We start from the raw sequence: 27,292 nt of genomic DNA, 5'->3' as shown, positions 1-27,292 counted from the left end.
AAAAAAGTCCACGCATTTTTGTTTGCTTTACTTAGTGGGAAGCCTTTCCTGTGTGCACACATTTGCGCATTTTGATCACACTTTGCGCAGCTTGTTGATCTGATGCGCGCAGCAGTGTTCGGACATTTAAAATAAGTGCACTCCCACTCCGTGCCACATCCAGACCGCGCCTGATGCTCATAAACCGATACAACCTGCAGGACTGTAGCTCCAGCCCGCTGCCAAAACCGAAAACAGCCCAAAGAGCGCGTCGCCTAATTGGCTGAAGGCTTGGGGAAGATCTGTCCGATGATTAGCCCTCTCCAACAGACGGGGATTAAAGCTTTGCTCTCTAATTATTATAAAGCATACGTCAGCACATACATCCACCCATTAGGGGCAGACAGTAAAGCAGGGGGAGATGTCCTGCTAGGCGGCTGCGGTCTTTCTCCCTCCCTGCGGTGAGGCCGGAGCAGACGTCGGAGGGACGCAGGAACTGGGAAAATCCTCCTGAGGCAAGTCCCACGACGCTGACACGCCACGCTCCCCACGCCGCGGCAGGCTCCCATCCTGTGCTCTTCGGCTCAAGATGGCGGTACAGGCAGCAGAAAAGGACGGAATAGTGAGTATTTCCAAAGCCACATCAGTAATCGAAGCCGGGGGTGGATGGGAGTGCGTTCATGCGCGCATTGGGTGGGGGTTGGTTGTTGTTGCGCACCGTTATCTGGACAGCGATTGTTGTAACCGCGGGGCGCTGAGCGGCCAGAGCGCAAAGGGACTCCTCTTTCATCCAACCATCACCCATCTGTGGGCCGGGGAGGAAACGGGGAGATCCAATCTGGCTGTGGTGGCATGCAATCAGCCCGGCTGCTCAGCTGGAGCTCTGGGTGTGTGCTTTTAGAACGCACGGCGCTCAAACAGGAGGCTGTTGCATATAACGAGCTCGCTGACCTACAGTGGCTCCGGTAAACCTGGCACACATCGTCATTGTTGCGAACCGCATGCGAGGCTACAACAATCTGAATTATTGATCACAGGCCTCCAGCCTCACGGTGGGTCTCTGACCCCAGTCCTGCCCGGTTTTAGGCTCCCTGATCTGTGTTCTGTTATCTCTCCAAGAACATGAACGTGGACGAGGATCCCACGCTGAACGACTCGCTGGGGAACCCCGGTCTGATCTCACCGGACAAGGAGGATTTATCCCGTCTGCTGGTAAGAAATGTCCCCCCGGTATCATTGTTTGAGGCTGGCTTTGAGCGTTGACGTCGTCATGCCAGTGTATGATTGATCGGTTTATTTGTTTTTTGCGCACAGACTGTGCCTTTCAGCGGACGCATCCGCGGCGGAATGCGGCCAGGGAAGAAGATCATAGTGATGGGCATTGTCGACCTGGAGCCACACAGGTGAGATAAGGCCTCACAAAGCAGTGCCTGCGTCCTCAGCTCAGCCTTATCTCTGGACATGTATGGTATTCTAATGCAAGTCTGTGCGCACTGACTGATCCCTAGATAAGATCCTTTTTCTTTTTACTTTGGCAAACTTGCAAAGCCACCTCATCAGGCGTGGGCAGTGGCGCTTTAAATATGCAGAGACAGGGCGTTCCCTCACCAGCAGGGAGGACAGGAAATGGAGGGGAAAATATGAGGAGTAAGAAGCCCCAGTGAGGCAGATTTGTTTGGGTGTGTCCTTAGCTTTCATGGAGACTTGTGCTGAATCTGGGGGGAAAAAAATCTCCTTATGACCTCATCTTGTTCAGAGGCTGCTGCTGCTGCTGCTGGCAGGAGATTCAAAAAGTTAAAAGTTCATGTGAAAAACAAGAGCTGCTCCAACAGGCCCTCTTTTCTTTGTTGCTTCTTGGAAAGTTTTACTGCAAGGATGAGATGCTTGAATATGCATGATCTGCACAGCTGGAGGGGAGGAAGGATAAACAGAAACTGTAGCATCAGGGATTATGCATAATTAACACACACCCACACACACATACACACACATTTTACTCTTACACAGCAACAGCAGAATTATTCATATGTCTCATCCCAGATTAGCAACAGACGTGGACACATTTATTGCCCCCACTGGGAAAGATGAGTAAAAATCCTTTCCATAAATTAAACTTTTATTGGAGTGGCCTAATCTCATTCAGTGCATGATGCAAGGAAATAAAAATAAACTCTGTGTGGGTTTGCTGTGAAACGAAGGATGATCTATGGAAAAGTACCTTGTGTCCGTTGTTACGCACGGTGGAGGATCTGTGATGCTGCGGGAAAGTTCCTTCCTTCAAAGAACTTTGTTAGAGTGCATGGCATAGACTCTTTTTTTTTTTTAAGTACCAGGACATTTTAATTAAAGCCTCTACCAGTAAGCTGAAAAAGGATTATCAACCGGGTCTTTCAGCAGGCTACTGATCCAAAATATAATGACCAACTCAACACAGAACGCTACACAAGACAAACAAAAATGTATCTTCTTGGAACAACATTTCAGACCTGAATCCTTTAGAAAACCCGTGGGGTGAGCTGGAGAGAAGAGAGGACTCTGGATGACCTAGAAAGATTAAAAGATAAATTAAATTTTTGGCTTTTTTTTTTTTACACCTTTAGTGGAGGTGCCAACATAATTGTCCAGTTCTGGATCTACTTTCAGCATCTGTTTCCCTGTTGAGCATCCTGTCCAACTCAAACTTGTTTGTCTCCTCAGCTTCGACGTCAGCCTGACCTGCGGGCGAGATTCAGAGAAGGAGGCGCTGCCGTTCGACGTGGCCCTGAAACTCACCGCTCGCTTCAGCGACCGGCAGTTTCTGCGCTGCGCCCGCGTCTCCGGAAAATGGACGGAGGAGGAGGCATCCACTGCCTACTTTCCTTTCATCCCAGACCAGCCCTTTAGGGTAAGTGCTCCATTTGGCACTACTGTCTCGACATAAGGAGAGGTATTCCCAGAGACCTGTTAGGGGAGTGGCCAGAATGGGGGGGGGGGGAGTCATAATTGTGGGGTTAAACACCAAAAAACAGAACAAGATTTTAGGCGCTTATTGTGCTGAAGACAAAAATAGTGGGGTGGAGGGGTAGAGCCAGGTGAGGGAATTAGACTTAAAAAATATATATATTTTTCAAATATTGTAACTTACTAAATCTCATCCTCTCCCCTTTAATATATATTTATAAAAAGGCTAGGAGTGGCTTGTGGGGAATATGTATATAAGATTTGGGAGTTTCCAGACACTTTCAACACAGTAGTACTGTATTCAGTAGTTCAACACACCAAGTTTCTGACTTTGGAAGCTAAAAGTCTGACATTTTTTAAGGCCACTGAATGCACCATTCATAAGCGCGAACAGGTTGTGATAACCACCCTCTTCAGTGTGGAAGTTGTTACTGAAGGAAGAAGCCTCCTCTTTAGTTTTTTTCTGTATCCGTGAGGTGTTTAAAAATGTGAGGAAAGAGGAAGACTGTCGAAAGCTTCTAGAAAGGAAGATGTATTTTCTGCTTGGAGGCATTTGGAGTTTTGGACTTCATATTCCGGCTGCCACAACTGTGATTTTAAATTTCAACAGGTAATAGGATGGAAGATGTGTTACAGCAGAGTTTCTCTGTTTTAAACCGTCCAGTCGTATCTGTGACAGAAGAGGCTGGATGAAGAAGTGTTGGCAGTAGTTAGGAAATTCCTGGTTAGCCCGGGTCTCCTGACTTAACAGGGCGTAAACATAGACTTATGTTAGCAAGGCTAACTGCACTAATTCTGTTAACATACTAAGATACGATGCTAAAGACAGCTGAATCAGCTATATTGGCTCAAAATTTGTAATTTCTATCACTGAAAATGAAATAAAATTTCTGAAAATCAGTGGCCGGACATCAGCCAGGCAATCTCTAATCGGTGCTTCTTTGCTCTTTAATTTGAGACATGTTGCTGTTCCTGCTGCATTAAAACTGGGGATAAAAATCAGTAGATGAACTGTGGAGCATCGTATGTGTTTAGTGCTAAGACAGCCTGCATGTGTGCAGTGGTGTGTTGACAAAATAGCATCAGCTGCTCACATAAAGCGTGAACGCTGCAGGGAGGGAGGACTCTCTGGGTGAACAGCTGTGACTCGTCACAAACTACAAGAGATCAGGACCTGCTGGCTCATTCACGTTATTTTTCGCTCTAATAAGTTCTGAATGTTGCATCCCAATCAGCTAAAAATACCATAAGCTGTTTGTCCTAAACAGCTTAACGTTCTCCTGAGCGGCTGCATTAATATTTTCAGGCCTCTTCTTTACAAGATGGCTTTAGACATGATTTTTGTATGTAGCTACTCACTGCCATCTCTCTGATTAGGCATTGTTGCTTGTGGTCGGAGCGCAGTCAGTAGCTAGAGACTGGAGGCATGTGGATAGACGCATGATGTGCTGTGGTTTTTACAATGACGTGACTCATTTCTTCTGATCCCGTTATGGAAACAGCCCTATCATCGGCAGGGCAGGTTTCCTTTGGTCTAAGCAGATCAGGGTTGTTTACCAGTGTGTGTGTGTGTGTGAACCTTGTATGGTTGTGTATTTATTGCTGTATTTGGTCACAACTGCACTTTCTGCATTTGTGACGCATCTCTTGGGTCTTTGAACAAACTGAACAAGTGGAAGTGAAAAAAAAAGCCCATTTTTGGTCCAAAAAAACCCTGTCTCAGTTAGAGTCTGGAAGGAAAAAAATACAATGAATATCTGACTGAGGTGGAAAAAAAGCTAGAAAGAGAACTGTTGAACTACTTTTCTAAAAACTTGTTTGTTTGCTGCAAAAACACAGTCAGACATATAAGCATATGGAATATCCCTTAAAGACTGTCCACAATGGTATTTGTCTCAAAATAGTCTTAGCGCTGCCCTTTTTAAGGGTTGAATGGTGGCTATTGCAGTTGAATTTTCGTATTGTTCGAAGGGTACATGCTTTTGTCACCAGAGCCCTGCGTTCGGGAATAAAAGCGTCTCAGTCAGACACATATGCCCCGTCGTTCCCGTGGCGGCTCAGACTCAGGAGTTGGAATAGGGGGTTTTCAGCTGACGTCACGCTCACGTGACTACTCAGCCCGTCCGCCATATTGGGTGGCAGTCGTTTCGCACCGTTGACCTGCATTGTATGACGCCTTAGGCAGTATTGGAAGTGAACAATGGGGAAAACGTGTTTAATGGTTGGTTGCACGGCCCGTGGAGGTGGAGATCAACGCTCTTTCTATCGCCTACCAGCCGTAATCGTGAATCAGTGTGAAAAAACAAAACAGCTGTCTGAACAACGCCGTCACCTATGGCTGACACGGATATCCAGGTCCGATTTGGACGGTGTTAAGCTGGAATACGCCAGAGTCTGCGGTGCTCACTTTGTCACAGGTAATTAACTGTTAAGTATTTAAAACACGTAAGAAGAATATATTAATAATAGGGCTTGGGCGTTATGACTTATTACTTTCCGCGGCTGTCATGTTGACTGCCTCCGCCGCCTCTACTGCCTATTACTACCGCATACTGTACTCCCTCTCTCAGCCGTGTTTTAATTTGATTAATTTCACCTTAACTTGATTTCAACCATGGTAAACCGTTGCTGTATTGTGGGCTGTAACAGCGCAACACATGATCGCCATGGGAAAAACATAGAAACAGATTCATTTTCCACCGCTTTCCTGCCTGGAGGCGCAACCACGGAGAACAACTGTTAGTGATAACAAAGAGTCGTCGGCTCGCTTGGATCGCGGCTGTAAGCCGACCGATCATAACTTTCCACAGTATCCCGATGTCAATGAGAGTGTGTTCTAAACGTTTGAAACACATAGCAGCTAGTTAAAAGTACATTACATGCGTGAGTGGTTGTTAGCACTAACGGTTAGCATGTGCTAACCCGTCTGAGCGCAGCTTACCTTTGAACGAGTTACAGAGATAACAAAGAGTCGTCGGCTCGCTTGGATCGCGGCTGTAAGTCGACCGAACATAACTTTCCACAGTATCCCGATGTCAATGAGAGTGTGTTCTAAACGTTTGAAACACATAGCAGCTAGTTAAAAGTACATTACATGCGTGAGTGGTTGTTAGCACTAACGGTTAGCAGCTACTAAACTAGCATGTACCAGAGCCCGTCCGAGCGCAGCTTACCTTTGAACGAGTTGCTGTGTTCCCACTGTTTGCTGGCTTTATGATCTGCAGCTCCTACCGGCGCCAATACGGTAAATACAACTTAATTTTGCACTGGTCATTGTTCTGCTTAAATAATTAAAGCCGCGAGCGGCGTCGATCGGCCTTGCAGCCAAGCGCCTTCGCGCACCGCCCGCCGCCGGCCGCCAGCCACCGCAGAAGCATGCAACACATTTGCGTCGGATTGTTTACATTTTTACCATCTTATTAAAACTCACCCGTCCACGTATGATGGCGATTTCCTTGATGTACATAACCAGATGTGAACTGGTTGTGAGCCTCTAGACCCTTGTAAGCTCTCATTTCCTCAAGAGTGTGCAGAGGGTTTTCACCGAACACCAGGTAATGCATCAGGATTACGGCTAAACAAGGCACCGTGGAGGGCATACGGGTCCATATGGTCGATCACGGAACATTTCCTCAGATATACGTCCTTATCTGGTCGCTCTAGCCCGCTGGCGTACTTATCCATTCGCGATACGATAATACGTGTACGACAACTAGAGATAAGGAAGTGTGCCACCCAATATGGCGGACCGGAAGTTGGCCAGTGACGTCAGTGAAAACCCCCTATTGCAAGCATTTGGAGCATTGATCGACAGTGTTTATTATGCTTTTAACCTTAGCCCATATCAGCAATGATGCTGCTAATGTCACTTTACCACTGAGAAACTGCACTCATTCTGTCCTCGATAGCCTCGGGAGCGCTGGCTCCGGTTATGGCTGAGTCTGCGCGTTGAGCCAGCGGCTCGAGCTGAGGCTCAGCCCCACTGGTCTCCAAAGCCTCCCTCAAACTCCAGTGACAAAAGGGGTGAAATATCCTCCACCTCAAAAGACCGATCTGTGGCAAAACCACCAGATGTTGGCCTGGTCACTCCATGTTTCATCACGCCAATTTCCTAAACGCAGCCCCGAGCCCCGCTTAACCCCCACCACTCATCCCCACTCTTAGCTGCATTTCTTGGAACTGCCCACTGTGGTGGCATTTTTCAAAATGTCTCTGGGGGCGAGTTGTGTATTTACATTGGAGTGAGTTACACTTTAAGTTTAGCCACGCATTCCCAATTAAATTTGGCTCTGTGCTTTAACAAGGACATTACATAACTAATATGCTTTAATCTAAACCATTCCATCAGACCTCTGGCTGTATGTCTAGGGTTGCTGTCTTGCTGAAAGGAAGATTGGGGCCCTTAAGCTCTTTTTTTGTTTGTTCACTGTTTTCTTACAAAGCACTTAACTGAATTTATAATGAAACTTAATTACACACAAGTAAATGCTGTGTAATGGGCAATTCTTTTTTTTCTTTCTTTTTTTTATGCTACAATACAAATGTACACATTTTTCTGTCTCAATTGTACAAAGATTCAAAACCATGTATAATTTTCCTTTCACTTCACAAATATGCACTACTTTGTGTTGGTCTATCACCTACCATTGCAATAAAACGCATTGTAGTTTATGGTTGTGATGTGACATATTGGGAAAGTTTATTTAAAAAGCGTCAGTAAGTCACTGTGTGCGACGCTAACTGACTGGGAAGCCATGGGAAGGTCCACTGGGCTTATAGTTTGACCAGTGCTCTCAACTCTCACGCATTGACCGTGTGACACACGCATTTCACTAACTCCACACGCTCACACGCAACACATGACATTTCACACGCAAACATGGAATTTCTCACGCATAAAAATCACAAAGCCCATCTGGGCTGCGGACGACAAAACTCCGCCTTCTGCTGAGCTGTTTCAGCTTCTTTCACAGCTTGTGGCCATCAGTAATTCCTGCTGCAGTTCTTTTTAACAGAGCAGCAGGAGGAGTGATCAGAGTTATGAATAATTTTAGTCTTAACAGTGGTGAAAGTGAGCCGGTAAGGTCCTGTACCGCGTACACAGGAGGGGAGGGGGGGGGGGAGAGCTGCTGCCAGATGACCGGTCCATTCAGAACCAGTCATGGCTGCACGCTGATCATAAAAACAGTTCTGCTAACCAGATGCAGTTTAAAACGCCACTTGGTCAGTTTATAAGTTTCGTTTTTATTAATTCTGCATTTTTTAACTACATGCACCGTATTTCTGTGCCTCCACGCTTGCTCCTCTCCCTCCCCTCCTTTCCCTCAGAGCAGGTGCTTTCTGGGCGTCAGTGCGCTCTGAGCGCACTGACGAGAGCAATAGAGATTTGTCTGGTCAGCGCGGCGACTGACTGAGAAACCTGTCGCTGTGAAAGGTGATGAGAATGTTATAAACTGTAACAGTCTAGAAGTGCATTGAGCTGAAAGGAGGGAGATATTAGCAGCTGGATCGTGCGTAAAGACGCAGCGGGAACCTCTGTGTGCTTCAGTGTTACTGCTGAGGGGATCATAAAGGCTTGATGAAACTCAGTCTGATTCACCAATCAGGTTATAGATTTACAATGATAAACAACCCATAGATGAATGTTTAACACTGTAATAATTCGTTCAATAACTTAAAACTACTTATTTTTATTCAGTATTATTTGAACAAATGTGTGTTTTTGTGTTTTAATCCATTAACTGAAGAATAAAGTATTAATACGTCTCTTTATCTCTTTAACAAAAGTAATGAAAAGTAATGTCTACTTCAATGTCTGGTGGGATAAAAATGAGATGGAGTTGACTCCATAGACATCATATACGTAGACGCCCCATTGTACGCTGCCGGCCGCTGGGCCGACGTGCCTACAGGGCGGCCATCTTGGGTCAGACCACAGATCAGACATCTGCTGTCAAAATGAATAGGAGGCAGCTCAGATCTCATTTTAATCATATGTTCACAATGCTCGTGACATTTCAGACAGATTACATATATTTATTCAGAACCAAAACTATTTAAGTTTAAGTCAAACTGGATGAAAAATGTACATGCACTTACATATTTTGCAGTTATATATTAATCTAATATACACACAATTTATACACACATAAATTTCTCTCTCTTTCTTCCAATATATATATATGTATGTATGTATGTATGTATGTATGTATGTATGTATGTATGTATGTATGTATGTATGTATGTATGTATGTATGTATGTATGTATGTATATGTATATATATGTATATATATGTATATATATATATATATATATATATACTGTATGTATAGGCTATATACACAGATCTACAGACAACAGCACTGATCCACATAGGACCAAAACTATATACAGACAAGTGAGAGCAGAGGTGCTCATAACAGCATTTAAAAATTATATATTACAAACCGCAATCTGGGGGGAAATAAATCAACAAAAAACCTAACGCATCTAAGAATCAAATACATTACAAAATCATAGCAAAAACTGTATAATATCCCCCCCCCCCCCCCCCCCACCACAAATCATGTCTATCCAGTAATTTAGGACCATTTTGTTTGTTTTTGGTGTTTAATGTACTTTTCTCTACTTCCATCCCTGCTACCCATTAGCACATATTGTGTTTATGCCGGAAAAACTGTGACTGTAAAGCATGGGGATTATCTATCATAAAATCTTACTTATGGAAGGTAATTCCCCAGGATCTGGTTTCTAGTAGGCCTATCCTTTTATTTGCGCACCCATAAGCGGAGTAAAAGTCGGGCTTCCTGGGACGTAGCTCTGGAAGTTTGCTTACTTTCAATACAAAATCGAAATTATATATTAAGTTAGACAATAATTTAATTCAATCAATTGGTCCCATGTAGCCCCTAAAGGGGTGACGTTTCAGTCAGTTGATTTATCTGGAAATCGGGTGAGAATTCACCGGATTCAGAGTGTCTGAAAACATAAAGTAAATTTTTCTGAATTGACTTGTATTCTGTCTGGCTGCAGCTAGGTCTGACCTAAGATGGCCGCTCTGTCGGCACGCCTCTCACCCGAGGACGCAGCGTCTACGTATTCATGTCTGTGGTTGACTCCACCGGCTCTTCCAGGGTCCGGTTAGCCCCGCCCCAAACAAGCCCCGCCCCCAAAATGAGCATAATCTCACTCTTAACTTTTGATCAAAGTTGAGAGGTCTGGTTTGACCGTAGTATAACTGTGGTGGTACGGTTAAAGTTTGTGGACAAACCGGCATAATACAATTTTAAGGACTGGCTAGAAGTAGGTATGCTGACAGAGCTTTGTGCAAACTCCTAAACAGTAGCCTGATTTAGCATGGTGGCTAATTGCTAGTGCTATGCCATAAGCTGGTTGAATATGATTATTATTATTATTAATTATAATTTGGTATTATAATTTAAATAATAAATCATTCAACTCAAAATTTCGCTATAACAAATATAGTTCAAATGGTGGTGATGTTAGCTATAAGCTTATAAGTATTTATACCACTAATGCATTAGTTAACTTGCTGTTATGAACTCATTTATGCTGGAATAAATGATCAGGTCGGACTGTTAACCGACCAGGTTTATCCAGCAGGCTGTGAGAACCCCAATGTAACTGCAATTAGAGTTTAAATCCTTATTCCTTATCACCATCCAATGATATTGTCTCTGTATTAATATCAGATGTTAACTCCAAAGGAGGTTAGCTCTGATTTCTGAATAACCAGGCAACTGTGAATTGGACTGAACACAAAACAATGTCTATTCCGCAGTGGTTGGTTTTATTGAACCAAAAGCAATTCCCTGTTACAGTAATTCTCTGATTCAAACAACTTTGGAATTCTTACTCATTACTAAACTAACATGCAAAATATATATGTGGAAATAAAGAACAAAAACAAAAATAAACAATGGATTAAAATGAGCGGTTAGCAGATCTTAACTTAACTCAAAGTTGTTTAACACCGCCCTCGAAACACCGGCATTTCACGTATCAGCATTGACAGACAGAACAGCTTCGGGAATCTCACTGGACGCTTTGATGTCTTACACAAAGCTAGTTCAGCTAAGCTACCTACAGTTCAGATACACGTGACCCTCCCAAGATGGCTGCTACGATGACGTATGAGGGGAGGTCCTAATGACGTAACCACGCTTACGCTGATAGGATAATGCCTCGCTTCGAGAGGGGGAGCAGCTAACTGGGAGTTTAAAGCAAAGCCCGCGACTTGAGCTCGGACAAAGAAATTAAACTGATAAGAAGCGAAAGAAAGAGAGAGAAGGGGGAAGCAGGGAAGAAGATAGGAAGGAATAAAGCGGCAACCCACGGCGGGGTTCTTAATGGATCACAAATCAACACAGCAAATCAATTGTAAAATGCATGCACATACAAAGAAAATGTTCAGCAAAATAATTCCAACTTCGTCGTGGAATAAAAGCATTAACCAACACCTACAAAGTTCTACCGCCTGCCCAGGCACTTCTAAACACCCTGTTGGTGAGACAGAAATAAAAGGGGAGAGTCCGTTACTTTGAGATGCCTCGGGGCTGGTCCGGAACGCTCCGAGTGTGGCTTTCTGGACGCGCTTCGACGAGCGCAGTTGTCCACAGGCTGCAGCGGGACGGGGAAGAAGCTGCTTCGTTTCTTCCTCCGGGTTCGGTCGCTTTGTTGGCCAGACAAAGCGGGGTCCTCTTCGATCAGTGGGAGATGCGGCGTCTCTCAGTCTTTTGATCAGAGGGAATTTAAAAGTACTTATTTAAGTCGACCTCCTGTTATAAAGCAGGGAATAACCGTTGCGTCGAAAAATCTCGGTCCAGCGAGCAATCGAACACGTGGCGTGGGAATCACCCCAACGGAATCAGCTGTGCGTGTCTTCTCGGGTTGGCTAACAGCCAGGGAAGAAGAAAGATGGTCGTGGGTGATCGGCTTTTATAGCCATCATCATAGCAACCTTATCTTGATCGGCGGCCATTTTGCCGTGTTGCGTGATGGGAGTTGGTGGCCATTTTGACCACATGAGTTGGTGGCCATTTTGACCACATTGCATCATGGGTAACGTAGTCCGTTACGTCCCGAATTGATGCAGCTTTTGTCACGTATGAACTACATGAGTTGGTGGCCATTTTGACCACATTGCATCATGGGTAACGCAGTCCGTTACGTCCCGAATTGATGCCCGCTTTCTGTCACGTCTGAACTGGCACAACATACCCCCCTTTAGCTTTGAAGAGTGGGATGCTGGTCACAGTCTTTAAAGCTACAACCAAGTCCATTCTGGCGTGACGAAAATCCGTTGTGCATGAGTGGAACAACCTAATAGTCTTTCTAGTAGCCCATTGGGATTCATGCAGTTCAGTTCATCATCCAAGAGGAGGAAAAACAAAGCATTCATTGTGCCTGGGTCAGTGACCTAGCCTGGGCAGGACTAAGCTATAGCTAGTCATTTCTATTGGCTAATAAGGCAACAATAAAGTAATAATAAAAAAAATATAAAAAAAAAAAAAAAAAAAGAAATGCAAACTTCACAATCACCATTGTCAATACATTCATTGGTCGTCAGGTTTGAACTTTGAACCAAAGAAAGGAGAGAGGGAAAAAGGGAAAGGAAAGAGACAGCGGTTCGTAGTCTAATCAGCTTATGGCCTTCAAGGAGCTGGTGCTACGAACCTGGGAGCGACAAAGGTGAGGGCGTCAATCCTGGTTTGCAACTGTTTGATCTGCTTGTATGCTGCATACGCCATCGCGGTAGTGATGGCCCATCCAAATACAAGGAGAACCACAATAATGGTCATAATGTGAGTGTCGGTCGACTCTGTAGCTCTGGGGAAGCGAAGCAGAGGGACCGAGCTCAACTCTGATGGAGTGAGACTGAATTTAATCAGCTGGGTGCCTGCAAGTAAAAGCTGTCTTTCAATGCCGACATCAATGCTGAAATTGTATCCCTTAAAGACATCTATTATTTCAATCTCTGAGTCATATTTGTCAACGTCAAGGTGATGCAGAACCATGTTTCCAATGTGGACTACAGCGCCTTGAGGTGGGGAACAGAAAATGGTTTGGTTGGGCAGTTTGAGTCTAGTAACTGTGTCGTGCTGCTCGTAGGATAACAGGGCTTCTGCCTCTGGGGTGCTAACGAGCCAGCGGTTACCTGCCCGCTCAATTTTGGTTTCCACACCTGCATCTTTAAGGGTCATTCTAGCCTGACAGTTTTGTTCAGGAGATTCATTAGACCACACAGGTAATTGGTAACGTCTCTGATAAATGGGTTGCTTGGGCATACCCAGTGGATGTCTTTGGTTTTGGTACACAAATCCAAATTAGTGACTAAATAAAGTTTGGGGTCAGCATCATGATAGGCCAATATTGAGGGAGTTTGTAGGTGTACGTGGGTCTCACCTTGCCAAAAACCGACATTCAATACTGATTCAAACCTATACACATTAGCTCTTTCAATGATGGGAAGGTTTAGCATAAATCCTATCTCCAAGTTGTCAGGATTTACAAATATTGGAATTGCACTACCTAGGCTGTACGCCAGGTGTGTTTGCGGTGGTTACAGTGTTTCACTAGAGGCAGATTTGAGAACCTTTTCGACCAAATCTATTGGTACCAGGTACGGAGGAATCCGTCCTTCAGCAAGGCTATTTATGGATGAGCTAACCTCTCGAGTGAGGTCCTGCATTAAATCTCTAACAACCTGAGTATACATCATGTCATTCTTTACCACTTCTGTGAGCGTTTCCAAAGCAATGCATGGTGTTATGGCTGAGTGTGAAATTATGGACGTGAAGTTATGTATGGACACTTGCTTTATTAGTGCATGTTTAAAGTGTCCTGATTGAACATGCACTTATCCTATTTAATGCTATGCATCGTTCTCTTCGGCGGGGGCGGAGTTAGGCTCCGTTCCCTGTGAGGAGAGTTTGGTGGACGGTTTAGTTCGGTTCGAATGAACCCATTTGTACTCTGGACTTTGCACGCTGGCTTCTAGGTTCTTTCGAGGCCACGCGAAAGTCGTTCGGAGACGGTCTTTTAAGTCAGTGACGCACTGGTGTGCAGTGTAGACGGTTGTCACACTGACGTCTTCGGGTTGGTAGATGAGATTCAGGGGAAGTGTCCTTTGTCTTCCTGTCATCATCTGGAAAAGTGTCACCCCTGAGGAGCATGGTGAGGTAGAGTGGATTAGCATTAGGACCAGGGGAAGCTTTATGTACCGGTCCCTGTCACGGCTGCTGGCATGTTCCTTTGACATGCTGACCACGGTGCAGTTCATTCGCTCCACCTGTCCGGATGACTGTGGGTGGTAGGGAATGTGGAATTTAACTTCCACGCCCAACATGTCAAAAAGCACGGTCATAATGTTTGACGTTCCTCTGTCCGAGTCGATGGACAGGGGAAGGTCCCACCGGCTGAAAACGTGATTTAGCAGCAGGGCTGCTGTGGTGACAGCGGTGTCATTCGGTGCCGGCAAACATTCGAACCATTCTGTGAAACTGCCTGTTATTGTCAAAAGATATTTGTTATCTCTTAACGATTCGGGGACTGGACCGATCCAGTCAGTCTGCAAATGTGACCACGGAAATATAACCCCCCTTTGCTGAAGCAGGGCTCGGTTTAGTGGTCGTGTGGGTTGTAACTGGCTGCAGGTTAAGCAGCCTTGTACATACTCCTGGGCCGTTGAAGGCCGGGACGTCACCCGTTGGGGAGTTTTCAGATTAGCTTTGCAGCTTTTGTGTTCTCCTACTGGTGAGTCATGGACGTGTGTCAATGTGATCCCAAGTTCGTTTGAATCTTTGGGCTGAATGGTCTGAAACTCATAAAACAGCTCCTTAAGTGCCATTTCCTCTGTTTCAGTGGTCAGTGCATCAGCTTTTTCCAGCTGTTGCATAATTTCTGTTTCGAAACCAGGGTAGGGCTCAGTGGGTGAGTCCCGGTCTCCTGGTTGATTTGGTGCTGGTTCTGTTGGGTCGGTTGCTGTCGCATACACCAACAGATTTCCTTCAGCTTCAAGCGTTGCACCACAAATAGATCCAGCAGGCCGAGCTTCATGTCGCCTGATTTGGATCATGCTGGAAGGAAAAGTAAACACGGTGTCTGGAGAGTCCTGTCTTGTGCCAATCTGTGCATAAAGTATGCACACCCCCGTTGCTTTCAGAAGCCGGCGAGGCCAGTCTGCTGAGAGCAGGTAGTGGCTGTGTTTTGTTTCAGCCAGATGGGGCTTTTCACGGCACAGAGAGCTGTACAGATCTCTGCTGATCGCAGAATTCTCTGACCAAAGAGCCAGCAGCACATCTGGCATGAGTGTGTTTTCCAGGTGCACACCTTCAGCCACTCTGGGGTTATAGGGTTCAACTCCAGAGTGTTTAAGTGAGCAGAGGAAAGGTGTGTGGCTGCAGAGAGAAGTTCTCTGATCGGAAATCGGCTCTGTTGAAGGCAGAAATGGTGCTAAGAGTTCTTTGGGCTCCTCGGAGCATGTCACCTGGTTGATGGGGACGGGCAGTCCACTTCCAGAAGTGAGGGGCTTGGGAGTCCCCACTTGGGCCCAAAGATGACCATGATAGCAGTCAATGAGTGGGGCTAACCTGTTCAACAGATCCTGACCCACAAGAAAAGGTTCTGTGTCCAAAGTACATATGTAGATGGGGTGCACCAGGGTCATGTCACGGAAAGTGATGTCTAACCACGCCCGTTTGGTGATGCATGACTGATCCTGAGTGTAGCTAGTGATGCCCACGTTACAGGTCTCCACCTGGAACGGTTTCCCAAGAGACACCATAGCTCTGGTCACCTCATCAAACAAATCTGAGCACATTAGACTGATCTCGGAACCCGTGTCTAAAAGAGCATTTGCAGTTACACATCCTCCGATAACTGTCGAGCAGTGTAAGCGGTGTGCATTTTCATGATGGTTTAGCTCACCTAAAAACCTTAGAAAAGTGGTTTTCTGATCACCTGCTGATGGGATCTTAGAAGGCTGTTGGTGAATTTTCGGTTGGTTCCCCCACTTAATCAGATAAACTCTGTTAGAAGGGGAAGCCTGGTCCACGCCTAGTCATGCTGACGGGGTTTTTGGGCCTGGCTTACCTGGAGGGTCGGCAGGATTGGGTGATGGCTGGGACGGCTGCTGCGCGATCTGATGCACTGTTTCGGCTAGCAACCTGTGAAAAGTCTCCTCCATCTCCTTTCTCATTGACTCCTCTATGCGCAGGTTCCAGCCTTTGTTGTCATGTGTGCTTTTCGACCTTTCTGGCCTGTCAGTTTGCTTACCGTATCGAGCTGGATCCGGCCTGTGCCATTTTTGAAACCTCTCACCTTCCATGCTGCCATGCTGACCTCTCCTATCCTGGGAAGCTTTCTTCTGCTGCGGCTCAAAACCATGTTGCTTCTTAGGACCAAATCTAGTTTTAGGTTTGAAGGGAGGCATCTCATGTCCCTCCAGACCTAAACTCTTTTCTGGTTCGGCTTGAATCTGCAGAACCCTTTTATCACTATCGGCTCCTTTGTTGGGCCGGACACGTGTTTCCCATGCCACCTGCGCGTATTTCCTGATTTCCTGCATGGTAAGTTTCTTGGTTCTACAATGCATGGTAACCTCATAACGCACGCTTTCATGAAGATTATGGAGGAACAAAGATTTGAAAGTGTGGTCTTCCTCCAAGCCGGGAGCATTTCGTCCCTGAAAGTAAGCAGCCCGCAAGCGACGGTAGTACTCTTTTGGTGCTTCAGTTCTCTTGTGCTGAATTGCAAAAGCTCCAAGAGTGGCCGAAGCTGGGTCTGTAAACGCCGAATATTCTTCTCTTAAAGCCTGACAAAGAGCTGAATAACGGTCACGTGTAGCTGGAGGGAGGCTTTCTATGAAAACATGGACACTTCTGGACGTGGTTTTCCAGATAAGCTTCAACTTTTCTCGAGCTGAGGGGCTATATAAGTCTAGCAGACAGCGCTCTACCTCTCTGAGATAGTCATCAATGGTGGATTCTGTATTGCTAGGATCAAAACGCTCTATGTCTCGGGCCAGGGACTCAAGTTGACGCATCCGCAGTCCCTGTTCAGGGATCGGAGCTGGTCCATCTGAGTCCTCTCCTGACGACTCTTGCCTGTGGTAACCACGGTGGGAGGGAGGCTCCAGTTCTGACCACCTACCTGGCATCGGCGGCCGTTCGTGGGACGCAGGGGGACCCCCCCTGTCATGAACTCTTGTCTGTGGACGCAGTTCAGAGGAGTGGGGTTCACCTGTGTCCCAGGAACGGTGCTCTCGTCGCCCTGGTGGGGGGAAAAGATCACAGCGGACCGTGTCAGGGGTCAGGTGGGAAGCAGGTGTTTTCCCATGATTTACATCATGTGGATCAGTCCTGATTGCCACCCTAAGTTGTTTAGGCATTTCTTTCCGTATCACACTGCTATATCTGTCCTGACCTTCGCTTACCCTTCACTCAGAAGGTGTCTGGGGGCCCAGTTCATCCAATGTCCTCCAGGTGTGATCTCCATGTTTTCCTTTGGAGTTCTCACACTCAGATCCTTCTGTCTGCAAGCTAATGCGATCCTCCTCTCGCTCCTCTGTGGGATGACAGCTGCCCTGAACACTTCTCTGTTCTAGCTCCCTAACTCTTTCCTCAGCTGCGATCCGTATCTCAACCTCTCTGTTACGCAGATCGGTCTCTAGCGTTAACCTTCGGTGGTATAACGCAGTTAATTCACCCAAAACATCTGCTACCAATCTATGTTTAGGTTTGCTCTGGACCTCCTCCACCAATTCCTGAATTCTCCTCTCACAGTCTTCTATGCTAAACTGATTCAGACGGGTTTGTTCGTCCGGTGTCATTTTAAGCAGTGAGCTAATGACATCCTGGGCCTCCATTCCAATGGAATGGTTTGGACCTTCAGCTCCTTCAGACCTAAACACTGAGGAATCTTCACTATCCATTCTGTGTCAGCTATGGATAACAACACAACAAGTAACACTGTAGTTTAGCTCAGCGCTAAACGACAGACAACAAATAACAACGCTGTATTTTAGCTTAGCACTAAGCAACAACGCATACACTTTAATTTAGCTCGGCGCTAAACAACAACTGCTAACAACAACTGTTAAGTGGCTTCACTTTGACTGTTAACAGCAAACACGCACTATGACTCACTTTACCTGCAGTAAGTGGATTCAAATACGTGCGTTTAATTAGGCTGTAATTAGACTTACAACTCCTTAGTTTTAGGAACGGTTAATATGCTTGTTTAACTTTGAGAAAATTAACTTTGAGTGACATGGACCACTAACCTTTCGGCCGGTAATTAAATGATAAAGCTGTGGCTTTGTTTGTGATGTAAGTTATTTCAGAACAGGTGCTCTACACATGTGTGGAAAATAGCAAAGTGTTTTGGAGCTTCACAGGTGGCAAAGAATGACAGTTAAAAACCGCTAAATTGCAACCTTAGTTTCAAAATCACAGCTCAATTTTGACCACTTATGATGAGCAGAAGGGGATAAAGGAGAAAAAAAAATATATATGAATAAAATAAAATTAAAGAAGACAAAAGGGCGGAACCGTAAGGTAAGTTTAAAGAAACTGACTTTCAAAACTGTCCCTCCGGGACACTGAGCGATCTAAGCTGTCTTTAAAACCGTGACTGCAACTACCTATCCTGGCCACCAGATGGAGGCAAGGTCTCTTTTTTCAAAGCAGAACACGACACAGACTGATTGACAAGTAGCAGACGCTGGCTGCTGTGTATTTCAATCTAGCTGACTTCCAGTCCAGAAATCAATATTCAAACCTCAGGTTAACAACCTCAAACCACCACAAACACGTATATATTTAGTAATGATACCTCCTTAATCAATTATGACTGAATAGTCCTTTTGGCAAGGTGAGCAGTCAAAATGCTGGAATATGGATTGTGTTCATTCAATTCATAAGTTGCTGGTTATTCGATTTAGTCTAAAGGAACGCCAATAAGTAGACTCCAGCCCACACCGGGAAAAGCCAATTTATGCTATGCCATAAGCTGGTTGAATATGATTATTATTATTATTAATTATAATTTGGTATTATAATTTAAATAATAAATCATTCAACTCAAAATTTCGCTATAACAAATATAGTTCAAATGGTGGTGATGTTAGCTATAAGCTTATAAGTATTTATACCACTAATGCATTAGTTAACTTGCTGTTATGAACTCATTTATGCTGGAATAAATGATCAGGTCGGACTGTTAACCGACCAGGTTTATCCAGCAGGCTGTGAGAACCCCAATGTAACTGCAATTAGAGTTTAAATCCTTATTCCTTATCACCATCCAATGATATTGTCTCTGTATTAATATCAGATGTTAACTCCAAAGGAGGTTAGCTCTGATTTCTGAATAACCAGGCAACTGTGAATTGGACTGAACACAAAACAATGTCTATTCCGCAGTGGTTGGTTTTATTGAACCAAAAGCAATTCCCTGTTACAGTAATTCTCTGATTCAAACAACTTTGGAATTCTTACTCATTACTAAACTAACATGCAAAATATATATGTGGAAATAAAGAACAAAAACAAAAATAAACAATGGATTAAAATGAGCGGTTAGCAGATCTTAACTTAACTCAAAGTTGTTTAACACCGCCCTCGAAACACCGGCATTTCACGTATCAGCATTGACAGACAGAACAGCTTCGGGAATCTCACTGGACGCTTTGATGTCTTACACAAAGCTAGTTCAGCTAAGCTACCTACAGTTCAGATACACGTGACCCTCCCAAGATGGCTGCTACGATGACGTATGAGGGGAGGTCCTAATGACGTAACCACGCTTACGCTGATAGGATAATGCCTCGCTTCGAGAGGGGGAGCAGCTAACTGGGAGTTTAAAGCAAAGCCCGCGACTTGAGCTCGGACAAAGAAATTAAACTGATAAGAAGCGAAAGAAAGAGAGAGAAGGGGGAAGCAGGGAAGAAGATAGGAAGGAATAAAGCGGCAACCCACGGCGGGGTTCTTAATGGATCACAAATCAACACAGCAAATCAATTGTAAAATGCATGCACATACAAAGAAAATGTTCAGCAAAATAATTCCAACTTCGTCGTGGAATAAAAGCATTAACCAACACCTACAAAGTTCTACCGCCTGCCCAGGCACTTCTAAACACCCTGTTGGTGAGACAGAAATAAAAGGGGAGAGTCCGTTACTTTGAGATGCCTCGGGGCTGGTCCGGAACGCTCCGAGTGTGGCTTTCTGGACGCGCTTCGACGAGCGCAGTTGTCCACAGGCTGCAGCGGGACGGGGAAGAAGCTGCTTCGTTTCTTCCTCCGGGTTCGGTCGCTTTGTTGGCCAGACAAAGCGGGGTCCTCTTCGATCAGTGGGAGATGCGGCGTCTCTCAGTCTTTTGATCAGAGGGAATTTAAAAGTACTTATTTAAGTCGACCTCCTGTTATAAAGCAGGGAATAACCGTTGCGTCGAAAAATCTCGGTCCAGCGAGCAATCGAACACGTGGCGTGGGAATCACCCCAACGGAATCAGCTGTGCGTGTCTTCTCGGGTTGGCTAACAGCCAGGGAAGAAGAAAGATGGTCGTGGGTGATCGGCTTTTATAGCCATCATCATAGCAACCTTATCTTGATCGGCGGCCATTTTGCCGTGTTGCGTGATGGGAGTTGGTGGCCATTTTGACCACATGAGTTGGTGGCCATTTTGACCACATTGCATCATGGGTAACGTAGTCCGTTACGTCCCGAATTGATGCAGCTTTTGTCACGTATGAACTACATGAGTTGGTGGCCATTTTGACCACATTGCATCATGGGTAACGCAGTCCGTTACGTCCCGAATTGATGCCCGCTTTCTGTCACGTCTGAACTGGCACAACACTAGGCTAGTGAGCAGACACAGCTGGTGACCTCTTGGTGCTTGTGACTATTTGTTGAGAGTCTAGACTGTGTGACGGCGACAGAGTTGAAGTGAGTGGTGTAGGTTAATAAATTCGGTATAATAAATCAAACATATTTTAAAAGTATCTTAGCCTTATGTAGCGTGTTAGCTAGCACTAGTTGGTGACTGTTTTGGCTGCTCTTGGGGAGTACGAGGAAGAAAGTAATCACAGTCGACCGTCAACTCATCTTAAAACTCGACCCAAAATTGTCAATCAAACCAGTCATGTCTTATTTTGTGAGGAGTGGTGGCGTAGTGATTAGAGCAACCTGAGAAGGTTGCGAGTACCCACTTCGATCCCCACAGACTGCCACTGTGGGTCTCTGAACAAGACCCCTAGACCCCAGTGCTTTAATAGCTGCCCACTGCTCCATAAGGGATGGGTTAAATGGAGAAGACACATTTCCTTCAAATGTACAATTGCAATGACAATAATGATTTCTTCTTCTTACACAAACTCCTCCCACACCACAAGAAACACCCACTTAAGCACTGCAGAGGCACCCTTCTCATTCGATTACTCTCCTGCGACGTCATTTTAACGTCACAAATTTTAATTTGTGTCCACAGCAGTGAAAGCTTTGTTGTCGTAGAAATAAGTTGTTTTTACAAGACTTTGTACTCACAGCTTTTAGATTCACACAATAAAACAATCCGAATCCAGGCAGTTTCTCAGACTCGCACATATGACAGCAGAATTTTTTATACAGTATTTTGTGTTGACCTACATATATGAATAGCAATTATAATCACGCACACAGCTTTTTGAGAGCTATCTTACTCCATAGTTTAAAGGAAGACACGATATGTGGCTTTTTGAGTAAGATGTCTGACTGAACTTGGTAGAAAATCATTTTACCATTAGTTGTCTTTGTTTTAGCCTTAAATGAAATTTCCAAAAATATAGCTTGAATAATTTTATAAAATTTTTTTCTTCAAAATCTGACATATTTATTTTTCTTTCCTCCTTTGCTGCAGATTGAGATCCACTGCGAGCACCAGCGCTTCCGGATATTCGTGGACGGACACCAGCTCTTTGACTTTTATCACAAAGTAAAATCCTTGCCCTCTATCGACACAGTACGGATACAAGGAGATCTACAGATCACCAAGCTCGGTTAAACTTCCCTGCTCTTCCAACTTGTAGGAGTTTCTGTGTGTGTGTGAAGCAAAGACTTGATCACAAATGACCGCTCACACACACTCGCGTATTACATCATCACCGGTAAGCTGACAGGCAGCGCTGCAGCAGCATTCCACATGAGAGGAGGAAAAAAAAAAGCTCTCCAGAGAGGTCCGTTTAGGGTTTTCCTGCTTTTTTTTAGTTTTTATTTTTTCTCATCGGGACATGATGAACATTTCTGCTAATATTTTGTCGTTGTTTCCACTTTTTATAATCGCTAAATCTCAGAGCTGTTCTATAAAACCTAAATCCTTCATGACAATAATTAAAAGTAAACATTTAGACTAGATTACTCAGGAGGAACTATATCATGAGCTAAAAAGAAATATTGAGTTTAAGGTTGGAAAAATTAGTTGATTATGATTTTCAAAGATGCTTTGTGCACACAGAAAACTTTCTTCAGACAAAATCTACACAACTGATTCAAGCAGATTTACTGGAAGTCCTGAAAACGCGTCTCATACCAGCTAAAACTGACATCAGTCAAAATACAGCCTGATTGAATTTGATTTTCCAAAGCTGGAGATGTTCCAGTTCAAGTTTAGTTTTATCGCTGCAGAACTAAAACTTTATACCCTGTTAACTACTTTCTGCCGATGCACTTTCAACCCCTCTGCTCTCCATAAGGTGCATCCCAGATTACACGTTGATGTGCTGCAGCTTCGCCGACCTAAATACCCAAACAGGAGGATTATATTGAGATGTCCCATATTGTGTGCCTCGCTTGCAGGCACCTTCCTGCGACTTTAGCGACTCCTGCAGATAGGAAGCTGAAAATCCTGTTGAAGTAACTTATTTTCTGACTGGTTTAGCTGGTACTCTGGATGGCTTTGTATTCATGACGGTGTGCTAACATGTTGTACAAACCGCGTTCTTGTTTTATTTGAAAGAAACCCTTCAAACCCGGTAGCTAGCTTGAAAGCAGGGTCACATCTTTGGCGGTACTCTGAATGTATGAAGTGCATGTTTCCATAGTTGTATAGACGATGTAAATAATTAATTTAAAAATGTTTTGCAGTGTGGCTGGTGATGTCATGGGTCATGAACTTTTGTGTTTTCCATTTCTGTTTTTATTTCGGTTTGCTGAATCATTCCACACCAGCTCATGGCGAGGCAGAGCTTTAACACCATCGGCAGCTTCTTCACAGGTCCGACTAATGACGTGATCTTTGCCACGCAATGCACAGCTCCGTCACTTTGACTGTTCCTCTGTGTGCAGGAGATCTTTTTTTTTTTCCTCCGTTAGGACAACTCTGCACTATTTATAGTAAAACTGCTAAAAGTCTTAAGTTTTGTTGGTGCTACTAATACTCCTCTTCCATTAAGATTTGCAGGGCTGTAATTTCCTGCTAAAGCCTCATCAGATAAGATGAACTGAAATTTCACAGAGAGGGTAGAGGCGTTTGGCTTCCAGGATGGGAAATGCTGATTTAATGTGGATCAATGTCACATAACTTGTCAGCCATTGTGAAACTAAGGGATTAACCAAGTTTATTGACTCTTTAAAATGTTTGGCATTATTGCTGCATCCAGTTTGTCTCCCAGTTGGGAGCTCGGACCCGGAAATGACACCATGACCTAGTTTAGTCTTAGTTGCAAGTCAGGAAAACCTGTGGGATTGGCTATTTGTTGACGTTTTGACTATTATCAGGATTATAAGCAAACAATGTAATGAAATGTGTTCTAACACTAAAGGAACATGTTCACATGCAGATATTACAGAGAGCAGTGTGCCACTGGTTTAACGGAATACAGAAAGTTTATCCCTGCAATGTCCGCTACGTTTTATATGCACAGCAACAATATTAGTTACTGAACCTGGAGCTGTTGGATACCTCCAACTTTGTAAGTCGGAACTGTGACTTCAGGGGGAATTCTTGTGTTTCTAAATGGGGAATCTGGAAAGTCTCTGACTTCCAAATGCAGCACAAGTCTGAGAGTGTGGCTTTTTATAATCTAAAGGATGACATTTGGTCTGGGTGACTCACATGAGGATCAGTCAAGACACCTTTTCATAATCTGGCTGCAATTTCATTAATTGATGTATGAAATTAGATTTAGTAACTTACTACCAAGTCAAACAGCCTCATTTATGGTGTGGGTAAAAACTAGATAAGGAAGTTCAGATGGGAAATTGATTCTGATTGGTTTAATCGATATTGAACTATTTTAAGTTTCAGACAGAACAACTGAACTGTTTTTTTTTTTTTTTTTTTTGTCTAACATTTTAAGAGAAACAAATTTGCACAAATCTGCCTTTGTACACTATCTGGATAACTCCATGTTGATTACTAGAGATTCAAAGGTTGTTCCATCATTGCTGCTGTGAATTTGGAGAAAGCCATGACAACGGTGCATAACTGGTGCGCTGACTTCACTGCCTGGAATTTCAGCCACCATACTTTTTTCTTTTTTTATTCATGCAGCGTCCTCAAAACGTGAAGAAGTCTGTGTGAACCCATGTATGCCCCAACTGTTCCTTCTCTCCTTAACGTAGCAATAACACTGCTGCCGTACCAACGGCTGCCCCGAGGCAGAGCGTCTCTTTGCCATGGGTGGTCTGAACCGGGTCTTCCTGAGTTCTGTCCTTGTTCTTCGCTTGCAGGCACTCGTTTGATTCAGAAACAAACAGGAAGCGTGTGTAGTGTGGTATGCAAGTGTGCTGAGAGGTCCCTTTGAAACCTCACAGGCTTCAGTGTTGCATCAGATCCAATCAGTACACATGATGTGTAATTGTGCATTAATGGTGGTGTACTTTCCTTTTTGTTGTTTCTGACTAATGACTGTTGGCATTACTATTGTCTCAACATGTTTATTATGGTCTATGTGATGGGTAAGAGTGACTCGGCAGTAGGTGTCGGTGGTAGATGTGCGTTAACTTCCTTCTCGTGTGTGGGTCCTCAGCCGTCGTCCAGTTTGCAGAGTAGACGGCTGCAGGAATCATGGGGGAGGGAGATAAACAATTGGGGAATTGCAGGCCTCAAACCAGGCAGCGCTGTGTTTATATCAAGCTTTTTCAGCTGGGAGTTTCAGCTAGTTACAGTACAGTTAAACTCAGTCCAGGTGTTTTTTTTTGTTTTGTTTGTTTTTTTGGCAGGGGGTGGAATATTGTGGGCTCTACTAGGCATGGGCCAGTATCAGATTCTCACAGTATAAAAGTAATGCAAAATACTCCATGGCATACAAATGTCTACCATGATTGGATGCTTTTTATTTAAAATAGAAAAGCAACAATTGTTCCTACTGCTGCTAGATAAAGTAATATATTATTACAGGTTAATTAATATCAAAGGAATTTCTTGTTCATCTGATTTCAAAACCAAGAAATCAGAGAATCGGCAAATAAAAGCCCACTAAACTTGGCTTTCTTTTAAGGGAGGAAAAAGTGTAAGAGCCTTCTTTTAAACCGGCTGACTCGCAGTGCACGGCAACATGTGGGGGAGGGGATGCAGACTATAACTCAAAGCTCTTTACGGACAAAACGAACTGTTGCTACTCCAGCCCACTCCCAGGCATCTAATTTAAAGGGCTTTAAACGATTAAGAACGACATTCAGGAGAACCTTTGGTTTTTAAAGCCTTGGTGGACTTTGCTGCTGGTATCCAGCCCATGCCTAGGTTGTACTATTTGATGAATTTTTCTGCAGAACTTGGTACATGCATATATACCCTTGGGTATTATATGCATGTACCCAAGGGTACTTGAATTTTGCCTCTTTGTTCTGTTGCATTTTTAAATCAGTGTCAACTTAAAGACTCCCAGTTTGGCACATGTGCTTGAAAAGCTTCTTTCTCCTTAAACAACTTCCACTTGTTGATCTCCTTATGATCCCATGAATTTTGGAACGTAAACTCTTTTGTAACTCCACACTGTCCCATTATTTGCTCTAAAAAAAAAAAAAAAACTTTTTAAAAATGTAACCGAAGGATTGAATGTCTCTCTCTGATTGTAACTGGATTAACTCAACCCAGCCTCTATTACCACCAGAAGCGTTTTCCCCAGCTCTGCTCCTCTGTTCGGGGATAAAATCCGCAATCTATTGCAAAAGTTTTAAGTTGATCTGTGTAATACCCTATCATTGGACTTTAGATGCAGATACTGGTGGGCGTGGCCTCAGGGGATTTATTTTTTCATTATTTTTCCATTATAAATGAGTTACATGTTATTACAGACAAAGGTTAACTGGTGCCCTCCTCCCCACTCCCCTTAGTAAAGCATGCTGTTTATTTTTCTTCCACTATTCAGTGCTTTCTGTTTTTTTTTTTTTATGTGGCCTGTTTTGTTAACGAGTATGATTAAAAACACCCTATTCCAGTGTACACTCGGACATGACAAACTAAAGGATTAGGGTGAAGAAATCCCAGCTAAGAACTAATTCAATCTATATTTGCTCTGAAATGTGTAATCCCATTTATTTACAACGTGTCCTCCTAGTAGACGTAGGCCTGATCTCTTTCTAATGTATCGTGTGCTTGTACAGGTCATTTTCTATTAAGTTATTTCTGTGTAACTTTCGGGATCATGTGTGTTAGCGATGAGTCTGCTCTATGCTGTTCAAATAAAGGCATATTGAGAAGTTCCAATCTCCAGTTTGTACAACCATTCAGCTTTTTTTCTTTGGAGGGGGAGTATTGGTTTAAACGACTTTAATGTATTAAGATTAACCTACGAAGAGTTGGCCGTCCCCAGGTGGTTTAACTGATGGGACTTTCATCTCCTGAATGTCTGTTTGATCTGATCATGCATCCTGATGGCTTTTGGAGCAGCTGTCTGAGTGTGTGATTATATGGCAGAAGCACTTACCTTCCCACCATGCAACATTCCTGAAACTATTTGAGATGGAACCTCAATTTCTTGTCTCGGCTGTGTTTCAGTGAAGATTCAACAGCATTGTTTCCCCTCTCCTCCTGCTTTGGTTAAAAACATTCACTTTGCAAGCAAATAAACTTCTCATGCTAAACGTACCCACTGACTTGCTCTTTCAATTCCTTCAGTTTCACAGTGAAATGAAAATGAATGCGTAACTGAGACTAGCAAGGAAAATCAGTACTTAGAGGTGTGTTCACGCCGGACCTGAACAAGGCGACTGGAGCGAATCAACGGTTGGCGATGAAAATGTTTTATATGTTACATATTTAGACAGCACAATTAGGCTATATTTCTATTGAGCAATGATGGATTTATTCCCCAAAGACACCTGTTTTTTCGTTCGCGTCCCAAAAGGCTGATCGGTCCCCTGATGCCGGG

At 44.1% G+C, this 27,292-nt stretch overlaps 1 protein-coding gene across 1 annotated transcript; it reads left to right on the top strand.

Moving 5' to 3' along the window:
- On the top strand, positions 1-27,009 carry LOC105933363 (galectin-related protein B). Its single transcript, XM_012872854.3, has 5 exons — positions 1-601; positions 1,099-1,191; positions 1,294-1,382; positions 2,677-2,863; positions 21,841-27,009. The coding sequence occupies exons 1-5, from the start codon at positions 569-571 to the stop codon at positions 21,982-21,984; spliced, it is 546 nt and encodes a 181-aa protein (XP_012728308.1). The 5' UTR covers positions 1-568; the 3' UTR covers positions 21,985-27,009.
- Positions 27,010-27,292: the final 283 nt, after the last annotated feature.

This window comes from Fundulus heteroclitus, chromosome 22, assembly GCF_011125445.2.
Source record: "Fundulus heteroclitus isolate FHET01 chromosome 22, MU-UCD_Fhet_4.1, whole genome shotgun sequence".
NCBI lineage: Eukaryota > Metazoa > Chordata > Actinopteri > Cyprinodontiformes > Fundulidae > Fundulus > Fundulus heteroclitus.
The sequence above is the reverse complement of the archived record's forward strand: the minus strand, read 5'-3'. Positions and strand labels throughout refer to the sequence as shown.